Source organism: Cherax quadricarinatus, chromosome 85 (genome assembly GCF_038502225.1).
Source record: "Cherax quadricarinatus isolate ZL_2023a chromosome 85, ASM3850222v1, whole genome shotgun sequence".
In the NCBI taxonomy this organism is placed as follows: domain Eukaryota; kingdom Metazoa; phylum Arthropoda; class Malacostraca; order Decapoda; family Parastacidae; genus Cherax; species Cherax quadricarinatus.
In genome coordinates this window covers 6,535,613-6,561,574 of record NC_091376.1, presented here as the reverse complement: position 1 = coordinate 6,561,574, position 25,962 = coordinate 6,535,613, and the positions used below count along the sequence as shown (strand labels likewise).

General features: G+C 39.4%; 1 protein-coding gene across 1 annotated transcript; it reads left to right on the top strand.

The window, feature by feature from the left end:
• Window positions 1-1,220: 1,220 nt before the first annotated feature.
• Window positions 1,221-25,962, top strand: Pex16 (peroxin 16). Its single transcript, XM_053797826.2, has 7 exons — window positions 1,221-1,360; window positions 10,983-11,113; window positions 13,127-13,236; window positions 13,787-13,929; window positions 19,761-19,918; window positions 20,303-20,406; window positions 25,016-25,962. Exons 1-7 carry the CDS (start codon window positions 1,240-1,242, stop codon window positions 25,254-25,256), a joined length of 1,008 nt encoding a protein of 335 aa, XP_053653801.2. The 5' UTR covers window positions 1,221-1,239; the 3' UTR covers window positions 25,257-25,962.

The following is a 25,962-nucleotide window of genomic DNA, read 5'->3' as shown; positions in this document are numbered from 1 at the left end:
CCTCTAGAGCACGAAAAATTCTTCCCATTACACAATGTCTGTTACTCCAATTCAAACAAAACAATGGCGATCCTGTCTGCGCAGGCGCATGTCCAGTTTCCCATTTTCTATAATATAATTCTTTTAAATACAGTATGGCCATCTATTTACATATAACTACTGTATTTCTGGAAAATATATACAGTATTTTCCACATAAGTACTATAAAGCACCTAAATTACTGGGAGAGGTTGAAGGCCCTCGACCTGTACTTCTTGGAATGCAGGTGAAAAAGATACATGATAATATGCACTCGGTAAATCCTAGAGGGACTAATCCCAAATCTACACACCTAAATCACTCATGAAAGCAAAAGACTCGGTAGTCAGTGCAACATCCCCCAATGAAAAACAGGGATGTCATGAGTACACTGAGAGACATCACAGTAAGTGTCAGTCCCCAAGAATGTTTGTTCATCTGCTCCCAGCATACATAAGGGGGATTACCAATAGATCCCTGACTGTCTTCAAGAAGGCGCTGGACAGGCACCTAAAGTCAGTACCTGACCAGCCGGGCTGTGGTTCATACATCGATTTATGTGCAGCCAATAGTAGCAGCCTGGTTGATCAGGCCCTGATCTACCACGAGGCCTGGTCACGGACCAAGCCGCGGGGGCGTTAACCCCCGAAACATCCTACAGGTATACTACACAATACTATACTATACTACACACTGAGTGTCTGTTAACTTACACCTGCTGTCCTGTTCACCTAGCAGTAAGTAGGTACCTGAGTGTTAGTGGATTTGTGTGGGTCACATCCTGGGGGACAAGTAAGTAAATAATTAAGTTTATTCCGGTACAGGTACACATAAATAGTTACATAAGTTTTCACACATAACAGTATATATGTAGATTACCAAGGATAACCCAAGAAAGTCAAAGTAACTTATTTTGGGGTCCTTGAAGGATCACAATGGAAATAAAACAGACAGTCCTCGATGACGCACTGACTTTCTTAGATGGCTAACCTTCCAGGGTTAAAAATCCCAACAAAATCTTAAGAAACAAACATGTATCAAACACGATAAAAAAATAATCCTAATTCCTGATAAAAATCCAAATATAATTAATTACGTGTATATATTAATACTAAAATATATATATAACATTTAAAATATACCTAAAATCTCACAATGAATTAAATATAAACTATATAACAATGTCGAGATTTAGAGAAAATATTTTGTAAACAAGACGCAATGGCGGCGTCGAGTGTCAAGTGGGACGTTTTTACCCGCTACAGGAAGTGGGTGACCAGCAACCCTGTGGCAGCAGCTGAGATGGAAGCTGTGGTGAAGTGGGGGTCATATATCCTGGCAGGTGAGTGTTAATATTACTGCTGTGTTGAGATGAAGACCAGGTTAGTGCTCTATCTTCCTGCGCCTCTGATAACTTATCTACACTCACACCTCACATGTTACTAAGTTTATTCAGGTATACATAAATACAGTTACATAGAATTATCATATATAAGCAACATATGTGTAGAGAACCTGGGATAACACAAAAAAAGTCAGACTGACTTATTTCCATTGGGGTCCTTTAAATATAATGTGAGCCTTTATTGACGACGTTTCGCCCACACAGTGAGCTTCACTAAGTCACATACACATCTACCTGGGTCAAGAGTATATGTAGTGGAGTCAGGTGCGTCTCTAATACATGCACACGCACGCACGCATGCGCGCGCACGCATGCACATGCATGTACACTAGCGAAGACCCGGGGCCAGGAGCTGTGACTCAAACCATTGAAACAACAATTAGGTGAGTACACGTATGAATGCATGCACTCAGCAGCAACAGCAGCAGCATCAGTGGTGGGGCCAGCAACAGCAAAAGCAGCAGCAACAGCAACAGCAACAGCAACAGCAGCAGCAGCAGCAACAGCAGCAACAGCAGCAACAGCAGCAGCAACAACAGCAGCAGCATCAGCAGCAGCAGCATCAGCAAGCAAGCAGCAGCAAGCAAGCAGCAGCAAGCAGCAGGCAGCAAGCAAGCAGCAGCAAGCAAGCAGCAGCAAGCAAGCAGCAGCAGCAAGCAAGCAAGCAAGCAAGCAAGCAGCAGCAGCAAGCAAGCAAGCAGCAGCAAGCAAGTAGCAGCAATCAAGTAGCAGCAAGCAAGTAGCAGCAGCAAGCAGCAGCAAGCAAGCAGCAGCAAGCAAGTAGCAGCAGCAAGCAAGCAGCAGCAAGCAAGTAGCAGCAGCAAGCAAGCAGCAGCAAGCAGCAGCAGCAACAACAGCAGCAGCATCAGCATCAGTGATGGGGCCAACAGCAACAGCGGCAACAGCAGCAACAACAGCAACAACAGCAGCAGCAGCAGCAACAGCAGCAACATCAGCAGCATCAGCATCAGTGATGGGGCCAGCAGCAGCAGCAACAGCAGCAGCAGCAGCAGCATCAGCATCAGTGATGGGGCCAACAGCAGCAGCAACAACAGCAGCAGCAGCAACAGCAGCAGCAGCAACAACAACAGCAGCAACAGCAGCAGCAGCAACAGCAACAACAGCAGCAGCAACAGCAGCAGCATCAGCATCAGTGATGGGGCCAGCAGCAACAGCAGCAGCAACAGCAGCAGCAACAGCAACAGAAGCAGCATCAGCAGCAGCATCAGCAGCAGCAACAACAACAGCAGCAGCATCAGCATCAGTGATGGGGCCAGCAGCAGCAGCAACAGCAGCAGTAGCAACAACAGCAACAGCAGCAGCAATAGCAGCAGCAACAGCAGCAGCAACAGCAGCAACAGCAGCAGCAACAGCAGCAGCAACAGCAGCAGCAACAGCAGCAGCAGCAGCAGCAACAGCAACAGCAGCAGCAACAGCAGCAGCAACAGCAGCTGGAGCAGCAACAGCAGCAGCAACAGCAACTGGAGCAGCAACAGCAGCAGCAGCAACAGCATCAGCATCAGTGGTGGGGCCAGCAGCAGCAACAGCAGCAAGCAGCAGCAGCAAGCAGCAGCAAGCTAGCAGCAGCAAGCAGCAGCAGCAAGCAGCAGCAACAAGCAGCAGCAAGCTAGCAGCAGCAAACAGCAGCAAGCAGCAGCAGCAGCAAGCAGCAGCAAGCAGCAGCAAGCAAGCAGCAAGCAAGCAGCAGCAAGCAAGCAGCAGCAAGTAAGCAGCAGCAAGCAAGCAGCAGCAAGCAAGCAGCAGCAAGCAGCAGGCAGCAAGCAAGCAGCAGCAAGCAAGCAGCAGCAAGCAAGCAGCAGCAGCAAGTAGCAGCAAGCAAGCAAGCAAGCAAGCAAGCAAGCAAGCAAGCAGCAGCAAGCAAGCAAGCAAGCAGCAGCAAGCAAGTAGCAGCAAGCAAGTAGCAGCAAGCAAGTAGCAGCAAGCAAGTAGCAGCAGCAAGCAACAGCATCAAGTAGCAGCAGCAAGCAACAGCATCAAGTAGCAGCAGCAAGCAACAGCATCAAGTAGCAGCAGCAAGCAACAGCATCAAGTAGCAGCAGCAAGCAACAGCATCAAGTAGCAGCAGCAAGCAGCAGCAAGCAAACCAGCAGCAAGCAAGCAAGCAGCAGGCAGCCAACCAGCCAGGCAGGCAGGCAGCCAGCCAGGCAGGCAGGCAGCCAGCCAGGCAAGCAGCCAACCAGCCAGCCAACTAAAAGTCTATCAGTACTTAACTACAACATCAGGTCCTTAAGCAAACACTATGATGACCTCCTAGCACTCCTTGAATCACTAAAGACACCCTTCTCCTGCATTATTCTTACTGAGACCTGGCTTAAGCAGGACAATAGATATCTACCCTCTACCAGGATACACAGCAATTCACAACTGCAGACCAAACCAAGTTGGGGGTGGTATTGCAATCTATTACTCTAACCAATTATCTTGTATTAGCACCACTTGCTTTAGTGATGAATATGGGGAATACATTTTTGCTAATTTTACTGTAAAAAACCTTAAGACACCTATAACAATTGGTGCCATTTACCGGATACCTCACACAAACATCCCAAATTTCAGTGAGAAATTAAAGTCACTAATAACAAACAGACAAATGAATAAGCACCACCTTCTCTTAGCTGGAGACTTCAACATCAACCTTGGCTTACTAGATGATCAGCCTGTAACTGATTTCATCAACAATATGAACAACACACTTCTCATACCAACAATAACTAAACCAACCAGGCTCACTGAGACAAGTGCAACCATAATAGACCACATATGGACCAATATACTAGCCCCCCTTAAATCAGGGATAATCACAGATAGCACTACAGACCACTACCCTACCTTCCTCCTGACAAACATTAATAAACCACCACCTGAATACAACAAAGTCTCATTTAGACTCCATGACGAGGCCTCAATAAGGAAGTTCACAGCTGACCTAGAGATTGTTGACTGGCCTACAGAATTCTCCAAGGCCAATGGTATTGATGACTGGACAGACATTTTTCTTAACAAATTACTTAGACTATACAACAAACATTGTCCTATAAAAACGAAACAGATCACAAACAAACGGCTTGGTTGCCCATGGCTAACCAGCACCATTCTGAAATCCATTGACAAGAAACACCAATATGAAAAGCAATGTAGACAGGGCTTAATACACAAAGATATTCTTAAACACTATTCATCAGTTCTCACCAAAGTAATAAAGAAAGCCAAACAACTATACTACTCCAGTAGATTCACAGACACTAGAGGAGATATAAAAAGACCTGGAAAACACTCTCTCAGATTCTAGGGACCCACAAACTGAAAAAAACAAGAATATTGTCCTAACTAAACCTAATGAAACACCACTACATTCCACTGACACAGCTAACAAGATAATCGACTTCTTCTCAACCATAGGATCTAATCTCGCCAATAAAATCCCACATACTAATGCCCATGCTGGGGACTACCTAGATGGGAATTTCCCAAATTCCTTCTATCTTGCACCAACTGAGCCCTCGGAAGTCACCGAGATTATAAAGTCACTTAAAAACAACTCAGGGAATCTGTCTAATGTCCCACCATTACTGTACAAGCGAGAGGCCCATATCCTTTCGCATGTTATTTCATTACTTTTTAACAAGTCACTAGAAACTAGCACCTTCCCGAAACTACTCAAGATGGCAAGGGTTACACCAATACATAAAGGTGGTGACCCTACAGACTTAAACAACTATAGGCCACTATCAAACTTACCATTGCTATCCAAAATCTTTGAGAAACTCGTGCACAGGAGACTATATTCATTTATAACAGCACAAAACATACTCAACCCCTGCCAATTTGGATTTAGGAAAAATAAAAGCACTAATGATGCAATCATAAAAATGCTAGATCTGCTTTACACAGCATTGGAAAATAAGGAATATCCACTAGGAATTTTTATTGACCTAAGAAAAGCTTTTGACACAGTAGACCACGACATCCTACTCCACAAACTTGACCATTACGGTATAAGAGGCCATGCGCTTGCTTATTTCAAATCTTACCTTACTAATAGGTATCAGTATGTTACCATTAAAGACACAGCATCAACAACACGGCCACTTGATACTGGAGTTCCGCAGGGAAGTGTCCTTGGTCCCCTGCTCTTCCTCATATACATCAATGATCTTCCAAACGTATCCCAACACCTGAAACCCATTCTCTTTGCTGACGACACGACTTATGTCATCTCTCACCCTAGTCTTGCCACCCTCAACACCATTGTTAACGAGGAGCTGATCAAAATATCGACTTGGATGACAGCCAATAAACTTACGCTTAACACTGACAAAACCTACTATATTATGTTTGGTAGCAGAGCAGGAGATGCACAAATTAACATTAAGATCGACAACACTCTAATTACCAGACATAATGAGGGCAAATTCCTAGGCCTGTACCTTGACAACAACCTGAATTTCAGCACCCATATCCAACACATAACCAAAAAAGTATCCAAAACAGTTGGGATCCTCTCCAAGATACGATATTACGTGCCGCAAAATGCCCTTCTCACACTATACCACTCACTTATTTATCCATACCTCACTTATGCTATTTGTGCTTGGGGATCAACTGCAGCAACACACCTAAAGCCAATAATAACCCAACAAAAAGCTGCAGTAAAAATAATCACTAAATCCCATCCCTGGCAACACACCCCCCCACTCTTCATAGATCTAAACTTACTCCCTGTTCAGTACATCCACACTTACTACTGTGCAATCTACATCTACAGGACCTTAAACTCCAATATCAACCTTGACCTAAAACGCTTTCTTGATAGTTGTGACAGAACCCACAGGCATAACACCAGACACAAACATCTCTACGACATTCCCCATGTCCGACTAAACCTTTACAAAAATTCAATGTATGTCAAAGGCCCTAAAATCTGGAACACCCTACCTGAGAACTCTAGAACTGCAGACACATTCATCACCTTCAAAACTACCATTAGAAAACATCTTATCTCCCTGATAAACCCCATCAACTAACTACACGAATACCACCTGGTGGTTCACACTTACACTCACTCACCCATTTGACCATAAACAGAAATATTAATCTCAATCTTAAAATAATGAATCCTATGATACTCCAATACTGAAACTATGTACTGTGCCAAAACAAAAGCATTCACATTGCTAAACTCACAAACTAGTATTTAGTCACTTAGCCATAATACCAACTTACCTCATAATTTGTAATATTTTAAAATAAAGAATTAAACTAAGTCTGCCTGAAATGCCTAGCCATGCTAGGCGTTCTAGTGGTACACTCTGTAATCATTATTTAGCTACATGTAAACCACACAACAACCAAATTCTGTAAATTCAACATTGTAATCTTTATAGAGAATAAACTTTGAATTTGAATTTGAATTTGAACCAGGCAATCAGCCAGCCAGCTGGCCATAGTTGTAGTGGCAACAGCCAGCAAGCAGCAACAACAACAAGCAGCAGCACTGCTGCTGCCATATAGTCACTTTTGACCCTCACCCTTCTAGAGTGTCTTCACATGGAGGTTCCTTGATACATTTAGATACATCAAGGCTTTTGATCCAAAGATTGGCCCCTCAAGGGAGGTTCCTTGGTGCTGGTGAGGGCTCTTGATCTAGGGAATTGGATCTGTGCTCCAGTTCCCTGAATTAAGCCTAAATACCTTCCTCCCCCAGCTCCGCCCCTCCCCCACAGGCACTGTATAATCCTACAGGTTTAGTGCTTCCCCATAATAATAATAATGATACAAAAATTGAAGTTATTCTTTGCTTTCTTGACTCAAACCCAATTGTCTTCCTCTTACCTCATGCTGTGTGACCACCCATGTGATTTCCTTATTGTTAGTGATAAACTAAAAAAAAAAAAGATCTACACATGGATTTTTTTTTTTTCAACAAGTCGGCCGTCTCCCACCGAGGCAGGGTGACCTAAAAAAGAAAGAAAATCCCCAAAAAGAAAATACTTTCATCATCATTCAACACTTTCACCACACTCACACATAATCACTGTTTTTGCAGAGGTGCTCAGAACACAACAGTTTAGAAGCATATACGTATAAAAATACACAACATATCCCTCCAAACTGCCAATATCCCAAACCCCTCCTTTAAAGTGCAGGCATTTTACTTCCCATTTCCAGGACTCAAGTCCGACTATATGAAAACAACCGGTTTCCCTGAATCCCTTCACTAAATATTACCCTGCTCACACTCCAACAGATTGTCAGGTCCCAAGTACCATTTGTCTCCATTCACTCCTATCTAAAACGCTGTGGGCGTTTTGTGGTATGTGTACTTGCATAACACCTCTTCTGAGCATTTTCCTTGGCAGTAGTAGGAGGCAGTTGTATGGGGTAGTGATCACCAGGCCTGAAACGAGATGGCGTGTGTTGGTAATTTCGTGGGCGCTGGTCTATTGCAGGTGTTGCTCCTTGGTACTTTGCATTTATTTGTCTGATTACTGGCAAACAAAATTCACCATATTTTGGTGTTTTGTTGGTCTTCAACTTGTATATGTTATAAGCATTTAGCATGGAGATATCAACAAGATGGAAAAAAAGTTTTATATACCACTTACAACTCTTGCGTACACAATCAGCAAACCCAATCTGCATGTCACATTTGTCCACTAAGTGCATATTGAGGTTGTAGTCCATGACAGCTGCAGGCTTTAGAATGGGTTCATTGGTCTCTGTTGTGCCTGCCACTGTGTGCCATTTCGTTTCAGTGAACTGATGTCAACAATGTGACATCACGTTTGTCATGCCACCGAAATGCCATGATGTCATTGGCAGCAAAGGCTTGCACCTCACCTCTGCGAGTGCCAGCGTTGAACCTTGGCATATGTTTACGATTACCACGCACTGTGCCACACATGTCTGTCAAGTTCACTCGCAAGAAATCACTGAGTAAGGGGCTTGTGTACCAGTTATCAGTAAAGAACATATGCCCCTTACCAAGATATGGTTCCATCATTGTTATAACGACATCACCAGAGATACTCAATAACTTCATGGTATCTCTCAAGTATTACTGCCAGTGTACACAATGATAACCAAAACTAGACCACTTCTGCAATCACACAGTACAAATAACTTTATACAAAAGCGTTTCCTCTTGCTTGGTATATATTGCTTGAATGAGAGTCTTCCTTTGAATAAAATCAAGGACTCGTCAATAACAAGCTTCTTGAAGGGATAAAAATACATGCAGCACTTCTGTTTCATGTACATAAACACATTTCAGATCTTATATAACCTGTCGGTTCTGTCAGGCCTGGTTTTGTCTGAAAAGTGTAACATACGTAACAGTATCAGGAAACGATTGACACCTATAATGTCACTAAAACCTGGAGTTGAAATCATGCGTTCTGTTGCCCAGTATGTGGTGACAGTGTGCTTATACACATATGGCATAAGCATTATTGTGGCAAAAAACAGGTACATCTCTGCCACATTTGTCTCCTTCCACTGGTGTAGCCGTGATCTTGGTGAGAGAATTGTATTTGCCATGGTGTATTCCTAGTATGTGTTGGTTTCCCTGACAATGATGTCCATCAGGGGTTCATCGAAGAATAACTCGAAGCATTCCAGTTCACTAGCATTGTTCCCAAGTGGACATGATGGCTTTATTCCACTTTGTTTCATCAAAGTCATGGGGAATGGAAACAAACTCAATCACCTTCCTGCCAATCCCAGATGCAGTCTGTTGGTGGGTTCTGGATATTGTAACGTGGTTGTGGTTGTGCAGGTTGTGGTTGTGTGGGGTCGGGTGAGGCTGGTTGTTGTTGTGCAGAGTCAGCAGCGTGGGTAGTAGCGTGGCCCGCTGCTGGTGCCACATGGGTCGTGCCACCATCACTATCACCACCACTGCCTGCTCCCTCACTCACATCATTCATACCCATCGTAACAATATCGTCATCTTCACTATCAGGTCGTGGTGTAGGGCCACGTGATGTGCTCCCAGAGTTTCTCCTTCCCCTTGGAACAGCATATGTAACACTACCAGACCGCATGCTACGTCGTACATACTGCCGCTTCACTGGGGAATATTCACCCTCACTGTCACAACTAGAACTGCTTTCAGTGACCTTGAAATCACTATCACTATCACATTCACTGCTAACATCTGGGTGTTGTACACGACCAAATAGTTTCCTCTTTCGTCCTGGTACAGGTGAACGTGAACGTGAACAAGCCGGCACAGCACCAGAGGTGGAAGGTTGTGGGTCATCTGGGTTTTCATCACTAATTACGTTATCCTGGGCACTTTTTTCGGTCACACACACTTCAAAACCCTGGAATTCAGTCACTGACATTTTCATCGCTGTTAGAGCTATCACTTGGGAACAAAAGACCTCCAATCCGCCGAGGAGTGAGGAACTTCTTACCGAGAGGCATGGTGAAAATGGACTACCAAGATGGCGTTCCCACAATGCACCGCTGAGTCCCAGATTTTTTTCACAGGGTGTTTACCGACCACTGAGACCCATTCTCTCTCATGTAGGCCTACCAGGCCTTTCCCACTTGATTTGAAGCCGCTAGAATTTATGCGTATAAATACGTCAGAAACAGTGGTGTGTAAGACGTATTTATACGGTGTAAACAGTCAAAGGGTTAAGTATCACACAACCAGTGGAGCAGCCAGGATCCAGTCTGGGGGCTTAAGCCAGGATTTCAGTATGGTGGTGGGCATGAAAATCATAAGATAATTAAAAAATCAAAAAAATTAAAAAAAAAAAAATGATTTTCAGTATGTATGCAGACTTTATCTACAATGCTTTTGTTTTCACTGGTCAGCATAATGTAGCAGAATTTAGCCATTGATTGAAAAAATACTACCTGCATTGGAGGGGAAGGGGGGAAACTTTAGCTGTCCCAGGTATACCCAGGTCCTCCCATGGGATGTCCCCATGGTTAACACAGGTAAACTCAGAACTATCACAAATGCATATTTTTGGCAGCCCACTATGCCTTTGTTCAAATCCCTAAACCTAATAAATAAAAATGCCATAAATAATACTAGTTCTCTCCGTATCTTCAGTGTAATGCTGATGCTGTCCTAAGACACTTCCTGGAAACTGTAAGAGAACTCACACAGGCATCACACTCTCAACCAGTACCTCTGATATTCTCCATGTTTGTCTGAACCTCTGTAGAAACAGTGCAGATAAACAACCAAAAATGTGAAATAGCTTGCTAAATGAATTATATAAAATTGTATGTAATAATAATAATGTACATACCATATTTTCTGGTATGTAAGGCATGCTTTTTTTCCCACAAATAGTCTTGGAAAATCACCCTGTGCCTTATGTGCTCAAGGCCAGTGTCAAGGGTAGGCTTTGGGTTGGGCTTTAGCAGTTTTTTATTAACATTACGTTACAACTGCCTTGAAACACTGTCTTATGTGACTCATATTCTCATGCGCTGTATATGCCAGAAAATACGGTAAGTACAGTAAAATTCAGAAAATTGTTTTTTGCAGTGTTTAATAATTTATATTTTGCAGGACGTTTGAAGCATTCTACCTTACTCTGTGAGATTGTGTATTCTGGATCAAGACTGTTTGAAATGTTTAATGATTTCATAATAAAACAAACAATACCACAACTCACTACAAAGGAAGGTAACAGGTTGCAGGTAGGGGATGACGTGTCACCTTTTGTCATTTCCAGTATATTAACTATGGTGAAAGTTTTGTATTACATTGTGTTTTCAAAATAGAAGACTGTTATAGTTGTTTGTAATAATTCTAATGATAATACATGATTCTTCATGCTGTTAAAGCCTCTTGCTATTTTGTTAATTTTACAAAGCTTATTTAGCCCAATATGTTATCGTACCCCATAGATATATAGTTGACTGGGTAACCTTACCATGGTGGCAGGATTTGAATGGCGTAGCCTGACAAAGAATCCAGCATCCTTTACCTTTATCCCTTGGCTTAAATATTGGGGATTTTTCCCCATTCATTTATATTTGCGCACACTCCTGGCTAATGACATGGAACGCTTTATGGGTCTGGATTAAAGATTAATAAAATTGGATTTTGCATTGTGATTAGGATTTATGTAGTATGTGAGTGAATTAGTCATGACAGTAGCAATTTGGTATTAATAGTGTAAATGTGATAGTATTGGTAATATTTTTAAGTGCTGAATAACCAAAAGGTTGTAGTTCTTTGTAAATTAAATACTGTGAAACAAAAACAACATTATCAAATGATTGAGACATGTGCAACACTTGGGTATCTTTATTGTTAAACATTTTGCCAACAAGTGGCTTCCTCAGTCCAGTATAGAGATGAATGGTGGAAAATGAGGAGTTTGAGGTAATCAGTCACTCGGCCTTGAGTTGATGTGTTCAGTCCATCAATCTTGATCAAGATTGATGGACTGAACACATTGACTTAAGGCTGAGGGACTGATTACCTTAAACTCCTCCTCATCTTCCACCATTCATCTCTATACCAGACTGAGGAAGCCACTTGTTGGCAAAACATTTCTACAAAGATACCCAAGCGTTGCATAAGTATCTCACTCATCAACTTACAGGTTCTCTGAACACATTTATCTACAGCATTATAAAAGCCTCACTGTGTAGTCTTATAGTACCCTGTTGTTCTTAGGGAAGCAGTCTGGAAAAAAACTTGAATAAAATCATCATTAGCATTTCAGTGTGGCAGTTGAAGCATGGTGATAAAGTAAAGAGAATTGCGAAAGGCAGCTATTAATGGGAATAAATGAAATAATGAAACCAGTGACAGGCAGAAAAAACTTTCTAATTTGCTTACAAAAAAAATTATCAGGAAAATGCAGAGATGTAGCAGAAAAATAGGGAGTGTAAGAAAAAATTAGAGCTTTGCATAGAGTTTCATCATAAATTTTTTAAATAAAAAAGTATGGAGAAAAAATGAGTGTAAGGAAAGTATATCTTAGAGGAGTAAATAAGAACCTAGGTGTTAACTGGATGTTGTGGTCATATCCTGGTTTATAATCCATAGACAGTTTATTTCTACATAGGGGAATACACTGTCTTGTGTCAGGACACTTCTAGTCAAAACTCAACAAAAACCTGCAGTTAGAGGAACTTTGTGATCACATTTCAGTCTGTCCAGCACCACTCTCAGGTCATTGTCAAGCTTTGATTGGACAGTGGTTCAGAACAGACCAAAACACTGTTATGAGGTTCCTCTTGTAAGTGCGGGTTTTAGGTGAATTGTTCCAGCCACAGTGTTGTGCCCTTTTATTCTTTCTGATTAGAATTGCTTTGTATTTTTTGGACATGCATTGTTGCTTACTTGCTTGTTGCTACCTGCAATCATATGTGAATTTTTTCTTAATTTATTGGTAAAGTGACTCTGGTAAGTAAGAACATTCATTGCCTTCATTACTTCAAAGCCTTTTTTTTCTCTCTAATTGTTCTAATAGAATTTTTAAATATTCCTGAGACCTACACAAAATATATTTATTATAACAAAAGAGTACGTCAATTTTATGAATTTATCTGAGTTTTCTCAGTTACAGTGTGTGTGAGTGCTTTTAAATTTTCTTGCAAGAACAAGCACTCAAGGATACCAGAATCTCAAATAATTATAAAAATAATAATTATTGTTTTTATTTTTATTGTCATCATCATCACTGTTTTCTTCAGGTATTGCTAACAGTGATGGAATATGTGGAAGTTCTGGTTGAGGTGGCCGCTGTTCAGCTGTGGGGAGAAGTGGGTCGCTGGGCAGTAGTTAGCATTATACAGCTTTCCAAGTAAGCACAATAAATATACTTGTGTATAGCAATTAAATAATTTGCTGTTATGGACATGGCTTAAACTTATAAATTTTGTTAAACTTTTCAAGAGCTGATATTGGATTTGAATATAATTTTTTACATAAAATTAAATTTTTTAGGGTCGATATTGGAGAGATATGGATATTTAGTAAAGCCTCATTTTAACATATTTAGGAAATAACAAAATCTACTGGATAAATTGTATTTTTAACTCCTGTCTTCAGTGTTTATTGCAGTATATCTACAGATTGTGTGTGTGGTTTTTTATTATATATTTTGTATTTTATTTTCAGTCTGCAATAAGATTACAGTAAACAGGTGATATTACAATATGCAAAGTAACCAGAGTGAAAAAATAGTGAAATTCCAAGCACTTTTGTGATTTTTCACATTATCATTTTTTAATAATGTGAGAATCACAAAAGTGTTTGGAATTTCACCATTTTTTCACTGTGGTTATTTTGTATATTCAGTTTATAAAGGACATTATAGTGATTTCTTTATGTATTCTATTACTTCTTTTCAGGTGCATTGGGCGGTTTTTGTTACTGCTGAGGTACAAGACACCCATAGTGCCATCTCCTCCTATTAAACCATTGGATAGGAGAGCTGCCATTAACACCAAGCAGGAAAGACTCATGTTTGCAACACATGGTTCAGCAGGTCCAGGTAAAATATAAATTTACCACAGTAGCTGTGAAACATTATACAGTAGACCGTCATTTAGCACGAGTTTATTTGGCACGATTCAGGTAGTGCATGATTGAAGAATTGCGGGACAATTTTATGTAACACATCGTAAAATGAATTTAACACTGTTCAGTTGTGGGAAGGAAAAAAAATTCTCTTTTGCTCAAGCTGCCTCCTTGTTGTGGAGCAGCCGGGGAGCCCTCCCGCCATCCCCTGCCACTAACCGACATCACCATCCCAGCCTTCATATTTCATGGTGTCCAGTCTTTCTCTGCTGCAAGCTAGCTGTGTTTGTGAATTGTGTTATGATATTTTAATTACTATATCTTTTATCTGCCAAGCAGTCATGACACCCAGTAGCCATACCAGTGTTGCTGAAAGTGGCAAGAAAAGGTATAAGCATTTAAGTCTTAGAATTAACAAAGAAACAAAGATATTAGACTAGAGATAACCTGTAGCTGTAATGAAGTGTTACTTTGTACACAGAAGAAGAGGTAAACATGAGTTTGTGTGACTGACTGAATGAATGACTGACTGACATAATGAATGACTGATTTACTGATTGACTGGCTGACTGAATGACTGAACTGAACTGACCGAACTTACTGACTTACTAAATGACTTAACTGACTTATTGAATGACTTGACTGACTTACTAAATGACTTAACTGACTTATTGAATGACTTGACTGACTTACTAAATGACTTGGCTGACTTATTGAATGACTTGACTTACTAAATGACTTAACTAAATTATTGAATGACTTGACTGACTAAATTATTGAATGACTTGACTGACTTACTAAATGACTTGACTGACTTATTGAATGACTTGACTGACTTATTGAATGACTTGACTGACTTACTGAGTGATTTGCCTGACTTACTGAATGACTTAACTGAATGACTTTGACACTCCAGTACAACCATCAACTTCAGCACCAGAACCTCTACCATCCACCTCAGCCCAGTAGGGCCACAACATAACTCTACACTCTCTTCACAATCATCCACAAACACCAGCACCCAAAATTTAAGGTAAGAAATACTATTATTTCTAGATGAATGGTTCAGAGAACCGACATGTTGATAAATTAGACACATGTGCAACTCTTGGGTATCTTTATTGAGGAAACGTTTCGCCACACAGTGGCTTCATCAGTCCAAACGTAGGAGAAACTTGAAGAACAGGAGGAGAATGAGGTAATCAGTCCCTCAACCTTGAGTCGATGTGTTCAGATTGATGGACTGAACACATCGACTCAAGGTTGAGGGACTGATTACCTCATTCTCCTCCTGTTCTTCAAGTTTCTCCTACGTTTGGACTGATGAAGCCACTGTGTGGCGAAACGTTTCCTCAATGAAGATACCCAAGAGTTGCACATGTGTCTAATTTATCAACTATTATTTCTGTTACATTTGTAGTCTTAAGCAGTAAAAACAACATAATACATCACAACAATGAACTACAATTACATATTCACTTTTATTTTTGTAAGATGTGGAGGCCTAAAAAAAAGTTGTTTGGCTTTTTGGGGCTCCCAGGAATGTAACCCTATTTTTTCCATAAGTTCTTCAGTTCATCTGACACGATTTTTTACCTAACACGGCGTTTTCAGAACGTAACTATGTACTGTGCTAAATGACAGTCTACTGTAGATGTGAATATTAGATACCACATTATTTTTTCTCAAGTATGTATATCTTTATGTGCTCATAGAGGGATATTTTATTGTACATGGTCTTTTGAAAATCTTGATTTAGAATTGTACAACTCGAAGGGAACATTTGGTAGTTTCATATGTGAACAAAATTCCATTTTTGTCTTTTTAACACACTGGCCGTCTTCCAATGAGGCAGCGTGACCTGAAAAAATAAAACATTCACTACCATTCACAATATCACTGCCTTGCCGGAGGCACACAGACGTGACAGTTCAGATGTCACTCCAAAGAGCAAATATCCCTGCCCCTCCTTTATAGTGCAGGCACTGTACTTCCCACCTGCAGGACTCGAGTTTGGCTAACCGGTTTCCCCTGAATCCTTTCACAAAATGTTACCCTGCTCACACTTTAGCAGCTCATCAGGTCCCAAGAACCATTTGCCTCCATTCACTCCTGTCTAACCTGCTCACACATGCCTACTAGATGTCCAAGCCTCTTGCAAACAAAGCTCCTTTACCCCCTCCCTCTATCCTTTCCTAGGATGACTCTTATGCTGCCTTTCCACCACTACAGATTTATACACCTTCCAAATATAAAGAATAAAAACCACAGTACTGCGGATCAGTGCACAATTAACCCATAATCAGTTGTGGCTTCATAATAGTACAGGGCAGAGCTATGCAGCAATTAAATGATGGTTATAGTTGTAATAAGTTTTTATTAAAGGAGTGGACTGGTAAGCCAGTGGGAGGCCTTGGTCAGATGACCAAAAGCTCCAACAGTGGGTCATCATCTAAGACCTGCATCAGGAAACACTTGTCCTGTTTCCTGACAAACCTTACCTACCTAACATAGTTTCTGAAAGTTTACTCTTCTGCACTCTGAAGAACGGGTGGATACATTGCTGGAGTGAGTGATGATGAAAGTGTTTCTTCTTTTTCAGGTTGCTCTGCTTCGGTGGGAAACAGCCTGTGTGTTGAAATTGTGAAATGAATATTTCTTACATTAATGTTAGTGTTTTTTTTAACAGGTAATAGGGAAAGACTAGGCAAGAGTACCTCCAGGAGGAGAAAGTGCATTGCAACCTCTAGAAACTCAATACATATGACATGTTGTTACAGTAGGCACAATACAGGTGCTTCTTGACTTTTGATGTGGTTACATTCTGACTAACTCATCGTAAGTTGATTGTGAATATGATATGCTGAAGGAATGTAAAAGGAGAGCAAATGAGAGAGTGGGTGAGATACTATCAACAAATTTTGCTGAGATTAAGAAAAAGTTTTGGAGTGAAATTAATAAGTTAAGAAATTCTAGGGAACAAATGGATTTGACAGTTAAAAATAGGAGAGGAGAGTTATTAGATGGAGAGTTGGAAGTATTGGGAAGATGGAGGGAAATATTTTGAGAAACTGTTAAATGTTAATGAAGATAGAGAAGCTGTGATTTCATGAATTGGGCAGGGAGGTATAACATCTGGTAGGAAAAGCCAGTTGTGAATGTGGGGGAGGTGTGTAAGGCAGTGGGTAGAATGATATGGGGTAAAGCAGCTGGGATTGATGGGATCTAGATAGAAATATTAAAAGCTGGGCAGGTCCTTCACAAATCCAACCCACTAACAGAATAAATGCTACCCAAGCAATAAGCTTCAACAATTCTATTTACTCACATGCAAGTCCCACTCAGATCCATAAAAACATAAGAAAGGAGGAACACTGCAACAGGCCTGCCAGCCCACACTAGGCAGGCCCCTCACAGTCCATCCCACTATTAGAATATTTGCCCAAATCAGTTTTGAATTCTACCCAAGCAATAAGCCTTGATATCTCTATCAACTCATGTGCCAGTTCCACTCAAATTCAACCCCTCTCACTCATGTATTTTTTTCTTTCAACAAACCGGCCGTATTCCACCGAGGCACGGTAGCCCAAAAAGAAAACCGAAAGTTTCTCTTTTTAAATTTAATAATTTATACAGAAGAAGGGGTTACTAGCCCTTTGCTCCCAGCATTTAAGTCATCTCTTACAACATGCATACTCATGTATTTATCCAACCTATCCAACCCAAGGTTTTAGCCTCAATAACCCTACTAGGCAAACTGTTCCTCATCACCTACCCTGTTTCCAAACCAATACTTTCCTATATCCTTTCTAAATCTAAACTTGTCTAATTTGAATCCATTATTGCAGGTTCTCTCTTGGAGAGAGATCCTCAAGACATTATTTATGTCCCCTTTATTAATACCCATCTTCCACTTCAACACCTCGATCACGTCTCCCCTCACTCTTCGTCTTACAAGTGAATGTAATTTAAGGGCCCTTCAATCTTTTTTCATACGGAAGATTTCCAATGCAATGAATTAATTTTGGCATTCGTCACTGAATGTTTACTAACGAAGGAATGTAAAAAGCAGTGTGGCAGATGTTGCAAATAGTATATAGAATTGATGGTAAGTTACTGAAAGTGGTTAAGAGTTTTTACGAGGCTAGTGAGGCTCAGGTTAGATTATGTAGGAGAGAAGACGATTATTTCCCAGTAAAGGGAGGCCTTAGTCAGGGATGTGTGATGTCACCATGATTGTTTAATATATTTATAGATTGGGTTGTAAGTAAAGTGAATGCTTGGGTGTTGGAAAGAAGTGTGGGATTAAGAGATAAAGAATCTAACACAAAGTTGGAACTGTCACAGTTGATAGTTGCTGATGACACTTTGCTTTTGGGTGATTCTGAAGAGTTGCAGGGGTTGGTAAACGAGTTTAGAAGGGTGTGTAAAAGAAGGAAAGTAAAAGTGAACATAGGAAAGAGCAGTGTGATAAGGATAACAAAAAAATTTGGTAAGGTAAGATTGGATATCAGATTGGAGGAAGGAAGTATGGAGGAAGTGAATGTATTCAGATATTTGGGAGTGGACTTGTCAGCAGATGGGTCTATGAAAAATGAGGTAAATCATAGAATTCATAAGGGGGAAAAAGGTGAATGGAGCACTGAGGAGTCTGTGGAGACAAAGAACATTATCCATGGAAGAAAGGAATGTATGAGAGTATAGTGGTACCAACACTCTTATATGGTATGAAACATGGGTCATGAATGTTGCAACAAGGAGAAGGCTGAAGGCAGTGGAAATGTCTTGTCTGAGGGCAATGTGTGGTGTAAATATAATACAGAGAAGGCTTAACTTGAAGATTAGGAGAAGGTGTGGGGTTTCTAAAAGTATTATCCAGAGGGCAGACAGAGTTGTTGAGGTGATTCAGACATTTAGAGAGGATGGAACAAAATACGTAGAATGACTTCTAGGGCAAGTAATTCGGTAGCAGAAGGAACGCAGAGTAGGGGTCATCCTAGGAAAGATTGGAGATAGGTAAAGGAGGTTTTGTGTGTGGGCTTGGAATTCCAGCAAGCATTTGTGAGCGTGTTAGATAGGAGCGAGTGGAGACAAATAGTTTTAATGACTTGACGTGCTATTGGAGTGTGAGCATGGTAACACAAAGGGGTTTGGGGAAACTGGCAAGTCAGACTTGAGTCCTGGAGGTAGGAAGTACAGTGCCTGTGCTCTGAAGGAGGGGTGGGGATATTTTGCAGTGCATTTTAACTGTAGTGTAGGCATGCCTCTGGCAAGACAGTGATTAAGTGAATGATGATGAAAGTGTTTCTTTTTTCTTTTTTTTTTAGGTCACCCTGCCTAGGTAGGAAATGGCTGATATGTTAAAAAAAGTGCTAAATAAATAAGTAACTGCTGTCACTTAATAAATAAACAAATGATTGCTGTAACTAACTAAATACGTACCATTATTGAAAGGTAAATAAATGCATTTTATGGACTTCCCACCTTAATGCTGGGCAATTATCTTAAGATTCACCTCCAAAGTAATTGCTTTTGCACCATCGTAAAGTTGTAGTATTCTAAGTTGAGGAACATCTGTATGTGAACATTGTTATACTGTCTTATTGGGAGATGGCTGATATTTAAAAAAAAAAAAGCTCTAATACTTTTAACTAAAAACAGGTACTACAGTAATTTATTGCATGTGCATGAGAGGGGAGAATCAAATGAAAATGTGATGCCCATAGTTTTTCTTTCTGCATACTATGTCAGATGTCTTTGGCATTTGTAACTTATATGTGCATGTTCACAGTTTCTCATTTTCAGAAGCAATGCAGCTGCCACATTCTGGCCGAGTGATGAGAACACTGGCTGGATCCTCGCCCATCCATCTACGGACATTTACCCCTCCACAGCCTCCCAACAATAATGAAAATGAGCCTGTTATATCTAGATTTCCCTCAGCAAAGCATATGACAGCAGAGGTCAGTTATTATTCTCTAAGTAATATGAATGAAAAAGAGAGGAAAAAAAACATGTGGTACAGGTGACATCTGTATCCACACATTTCACCATAGATGTTACGTGACCCCGCCTCTGTTTCCCTTACCCTCTTTCCGTATTCATACTGGTATGTCAGTTATTTATTTTATGTTTATTTGTATTCTAAATACTGTTAAAACTTATTAATATAATAGTCAATTTTATGCATTTTCTGTAGATATTGTATTTTAAATGTGTTGCTATTTAGTTTTTTGCATTAGCTATAAAAATATGAAAGTGTGTTTGATGTATGTGTGTAATTAATAATAATGTTTACCCAAATTAATGAATTAAAAGTTTTTGATTAATGTATACGTTTACCGCAGGCTATGCATATACTGCGTCCAATTTGCCACTTAGGTAGTATGTACCTCTTTGGACAGCAGTCTTGGGCACCTTGGATATTGTCGTTAGGAATGGACGTAACAAGGTTGGTACATATCCAGATTATTGTATATTTGTTGATAAAAAAGCACTGTTTAACAAAGATAGAGAGTCAGAATTGTTACTCCATATCACACGGCCTCTTCAGCTAAAGAGGCCGTGTGAGTGGCATTATTATACTGGTTCTTTGTTTCTGTTATACAGGAGAGCCCCACTTTACAGCATCTCGCTTTATGGCATTTCGCTAATGCAGTGGTTTTCAATTATATCTATTCTTCATTTATTCATATTTCCAACAGTAAATATATTTACCACTCTCAATAAGCTAAGAACAAAAGTATTTTAAGGTAAATAATATATGTGTATTGTATATGCATTTTTTAGGCCTAGCTCTATTGTTCACTTAATATATGATAGTATAAACATGCTTTTATATGCTTTTGAAAGTGAAAAAAGGCTATGTTTCACTTTACAGCGATTTTCGCTTTACAGCGTAGCCTGTAACCTACACTGCTGTATAAGCGAGGCTTGCCTGTATACTTTTTTTTTACATAAAAAAATGTACCATTTTTTTTTTTAACATTCTGTCCATCTTCCACCAGGGTATGGCAGCCCAAAAAATGAAACACTTTCACCCTCATTCACTCTATCATTGTCTTGCCAGAGACACACACATACAACAATTCAGATGTCACTCTAAACAGCAAATATCCCAAACTGGATAATACTTTTAGTAACTCCCAACCTCCTAATCTTCAGGCTACAAAATCTTTGCATAATATTTACACCACATGTTGCCCTCAGACATGACATCAATGCCTCCAACCTCTTCCTCGCTGCAACATTCACAACCCAAGCTTCACACCCATATAAGAGCATTGGTACCACTGTACTCTCATACACTCCCCTTTTATTCTCCATGGTTGGTGAAATTATCACTATATATTTGTTCTACATCAAAACATCTTCCCTAAATGGGAAAGTGGTTGACAAAAGTTATTCAGAGTCACTAGGGATCCTTCTTTAGTGGCAAATTAGGCAAACAGCAGAAAAAATGCACGGAGCTTAACTCCAGTAGAAGCTGGAACTCAGGACCCTTACTGGAGCTGTAAGTGGAATAAAACTTAATGGATAGATATATGATAAATTGGATGAAAAACACTTCCCTAGATGGCTTCTTTTCCTGGTTGAATTATCACTGCATAACACCATCAGTACATATTATATTTTTCATTCACACCATCAGTACTGTATTTTTTATTCACACTATCAATACTATGTTTTTCGTTTGGCCTGTTTTCACTTCTCCAAATTCCATCATGTGACCTTTGGTGGGAAGTACAATGCCTGCACTCCTAAGGAGGGGTTTTGGGATATTTGCTGTTTGGAGTGACATCTAAACTGTCATATATGCGCACCTCTGACAAGACCATGATAGTGTGAATGACGGTGAAAATGTTTCTTTGCCTGGTCACCCTCCACCTCGGTAGGAGACGGCCAGCATGGTAAAAAAAAAAATTAGTATTTAATTTTCTTTTATAATCTGAATGCTTGTATCAGCAGTGTACATATTATAGTTTTCCATCCCCTGTGTCAAGTCTACACAAATTAGGAACATTACTGGAGCAAGTTCTTAAGTTTTCTGGTATTCTACTAGTGACTGCCCCATACAAATAGTATTCCTTGTATAAGGGTTTGCATTTTCTTTAACCCTTAACCCGTAAACGGTCCAAACGTATATATACGTTCACTACCATACTGCCCCAACTTTTTTGAGAAAAAAAAATTGTTTTTTAATAGGAAAAAAGAGCATATGGTACCCAGGCATCCTCAATTATTTTAATATGGCTCACAGTGAGTGCTCACACCCATTCTCTCATGTCTAGGCAACTCAGGCTTATCATGGCAGTGTTAAATGTATGACACATAAAACGTATACTATATATGTTTGGGGCACTAGCGGTAAAAACGTATATATACGTTTCGACCGTTTACGGGTTAAACTGTCCAAACGTAGATCTACATTTTTTCAACATTTGAAAGTATGTAAAAACGTAGATCATTTTTTTTTTCTTTTACATTTGAAAGCGTGTAAAAAACTTTGATCTACTTTTTCTTTTTTATACTTGAAAATATGTAAAAAAAGGTAGATCTACTTTTGGAGCACTACACATGTGAACGTAGATCTGTATTTGGACAGTTTAAGGGTTAAAACAAGGAATGTCATCTATTGTAATGGTATTATGTCTTTTTCATTCCTTCAATATTTCTTTTGAACTTCAAAAACATTTTGAAGTTCAAAAGAATGCAGAGTGCCCATTTCTTGCTTTTATTGGGAGATTATTTTACTCTGTGTAGTGTAAAATATTGCCTCAATAAAACCTCTTCAGCAGCTTGTGCTTTTTTCTTTATATGTACCTATCAGCAGTATGCTTGTTCATCCTCAGACAACTGCTTGATTTTTGAAGGGTTGTTGCTTTTATTGTGGATGAGGAACAAACTCCCAGATAGTGTCATTGGGGCGAGAATTTTGGGTATCTTTAAATATAGGTTGGATGGGTACAGTATTAGAGGAGTGGGTGTAAGTTGGTATTGTCTAGCATGGACCAGTAGCCCTGCTGCAGTGTTCCTTCTTTCTTATGTTCATTCTGATGTTTCAGCCACTTTCCTTTGATGGTCTTTTTCCAGTGTTTTAGCAACAATACTTGCTATTGAGCTAAGCCTAATAATCTAAAGAAACTCCTCTGTCTTTTTTTTATAAATCTTTTCTGAAGGAGGGGTGTTAATGTTGCAGTTTAAAAACTGTAGTGTAAAGCACCCTTCTGGCAAGACAGTGATGGAGTGAATGATGGTGAAAGTTTTTCTTTTTCGGGCCACCCTGCCTTGGTGGGAATCGGCCAGTGTGATAATAAAAAAAAATTCTTTTAATACACCGGCCGTATCCCACCGAGGCGGGGTGGCCCAAAAGGAAAAACGAAAGTTTCTCCTTTTACATTTAGTAATATATACAGGAGATGGGGTTACTAGCCCCTTGCTCCTGGCATTTTAGTCGCATCTTACAACACTCATGGCTTATGGAGGAAGAATTCTGTTCTACTTCCCCATGGAGGTAAGAGGAAATAAACAAGAACAAGAACTAGTAAGAAAATAGAAGAAAACCCAGTGGGGTGTGTATACATATGCTTGTACATGTACGTGTAGTGTGACCTAAGTGTAAGTAGAAGTAGCACGACATACCTGAAACCTTGTGTGTTTGTGAGACAGAAAAATGGACACCAGTAATCCTACCATCATGTATAACAATTACAGGCTTTCGTTTTACACTTACTTGGCAGGACGGTAGTACCTCCCTGGGTGGTTGCTGTCTACCAACCTACTACCTAGGTTTTTTATAAATATTGTAACATTTTCCATTTACCTTATCTGTCAATTTACATTCTATGAGTGAAACACTGAAAATAATCAATGGGTTGTTAAGGTTTTCATGATGAAAGTAATACATGGTATCAACTGGTGGTAAAGCTTTACTTATAGCAAAGCATTATGCAGTGAGAAGTACAGTGGACCCCCGGTTAACGATATTTTTTCACTCCAGAAGTATGTTCAGGTGCCAGTACTGACCGAATTTGTTCCCATAAGGAATATTGTGAAGTAGATTAGTCCATTTCAGACCCCCAAACATACACGTACAAACGCACTTACATAAATACACTTACATAATTGGTCGCATTCGGAGGTGATCGTTATGCGGGGGTCCACTGTATTACACAAATCCATAAATTAAAGAGTAAGGTATATGTTGTGGTGTGTCCAGGACCACAACATTTAGGTTAATAGTGCAGAATGGACTAAATCATTGTCCACTTTCATCTTGAATTTATGGGTTATTTGTGAACTGTTCCAGCCATGGTACTTGGATTTCTGTAATTAATGGTCCCTCTATATTTCCAATATCTCTTTATTTTATTGAACTCCATCTCATTTGGTTTTTGAAAGTGTTCATTAATTTTCCCTATAATTACATTAGAATTTTGTTTTATTACTGTACATATGTAGAAATATTTTCTTTTGGTCCCCCAGAATTGCGCTTGTGATTATAATAGGATATAGATTTAATATTGAATTACCAATATCTGAAATTAGCATTGTATAAAGTCTCATACTCTTTTCATTTTAGTTTTTGTTTGATGTACAGTATTTCTAATGTTTTCTTGATTAATACAGGTATACCTCCTTAATATGGCGTTTGCTTTAGAGCACTTCACTAACACGGCACTTTCAATTATACTCGTGTTTATTGTTTTTGATACCTGCCTTGCTCTTAAGATGATTTTTGGCAGTTTTAATTTTTTTATTATTTTTACCTTTGTATCTTTTTTTTTAGGTCAAGTGCTATTGTGCACTTAATAAATTATATTATAAATGTGTTTTTAGGCTTTTATATGCCTACAGGCAAAAGGACACAGATGCAACCATTATTACTAAGTGAAAAAAAAAGGGTCGTGATTTGCTTTTAAGGCAATATTCACTTTATGGCGATGGTCTGGAACTTAACCCGCCACATTAGTAAGGTATGCTTGTACTGTAGTAAGATGTAGAGTATCTCCAGTGTTTTCTTGATTAATGCTGTAATAAAATTTATTGTTTCCCATCAGCTTGAAGCTCTACAACAAGTCACAGCTTACAGCAGCCGAGAAAGCCGAACTTGCTCACCGAAGAATAAACCTCATATATTACCTTATGAGATCTCCGGCATTCCATACAGTCACTCACAGACGTATAAAGTATTTCTTGACCACTATTGGAAACAGGATACCATTTGCTCAGACAGTTTGTCAGCCATTGCTTGATTATATCCCCGAGTGGCAAAAAATATATGCTTATACCTGGAGTTAAAAACCGATATGCTGTGATGTATATAATGTTCATTTATGGGGTTTACTAATTTGTCTTTTTGATGCTAGGGTTTTTACTAGCCACAAATTATTTCTATACACTACTTAGTTTTGGAGTTGTAATTATTTAATGTTACATTTGCTTGGTTAGATAAACAACTTTGTATATGTGGCACATTAGCTTGTTTTGTGGGCAAAAATGTTATACATGTATTTTATATAGAGATATTAAAGCAATATTTTTTTTATCATGTACTATATATAACATCCATATTGCTTATTATATTTTAACTATGGCCTTACCAAAAACTATAGTAATTGCATTTATTGAAAAGTTATGTTGATTAATTTAATCAAGACAAGTAATTCCAAACTTGTTATACTTAGTTTTACAAAATTGAGTTGGTCGTGTGAATTCTTCTACTGGTATATTTTTTTACTTTTACGTTTCATTTCCATGGTTTGAAGTTAATGTTACTTAATCTTTTATAAAATATTGACACTTATCCACATGTAACATTTCAGTTTCTGACCCGTCTTCCTGTCTTATCTGCATCTATAGTCACCACCCACTACTCTTATTGGGTTGTAACGTCAAAACTAGCTAGTACATTTTCACCTGTTAATCTTTGAATGACAAAGGCTTGTACTTTTATTACACACTTTATTGTTAATTGTGCTAATACCTATTAAATTATTTAAATCTA

Coding starts and splice junctions, on each gene's coding strand:
- Pex16 (XM_053797826.2), top strand. CDS start 1,240: ATGGCGGCGTCGAGTGTCAAGTGGGACGTTTTTACCCGCTACAGGAAG. Junction 13,237..13,786: donor AGCATTATACAGCTTTCCAA/GTAAGCACAATA, acceptor ACTTCTTTTCAG/GTGCATTGGGCGGTTTTTGT. Junction 13,930..19,760: donor ACATGGTTCAGCAGGTCCAG/GTAAAATATAAA, acceptor TCTCATTTTCAG/AAGCAATGCAGCTGCCACAT.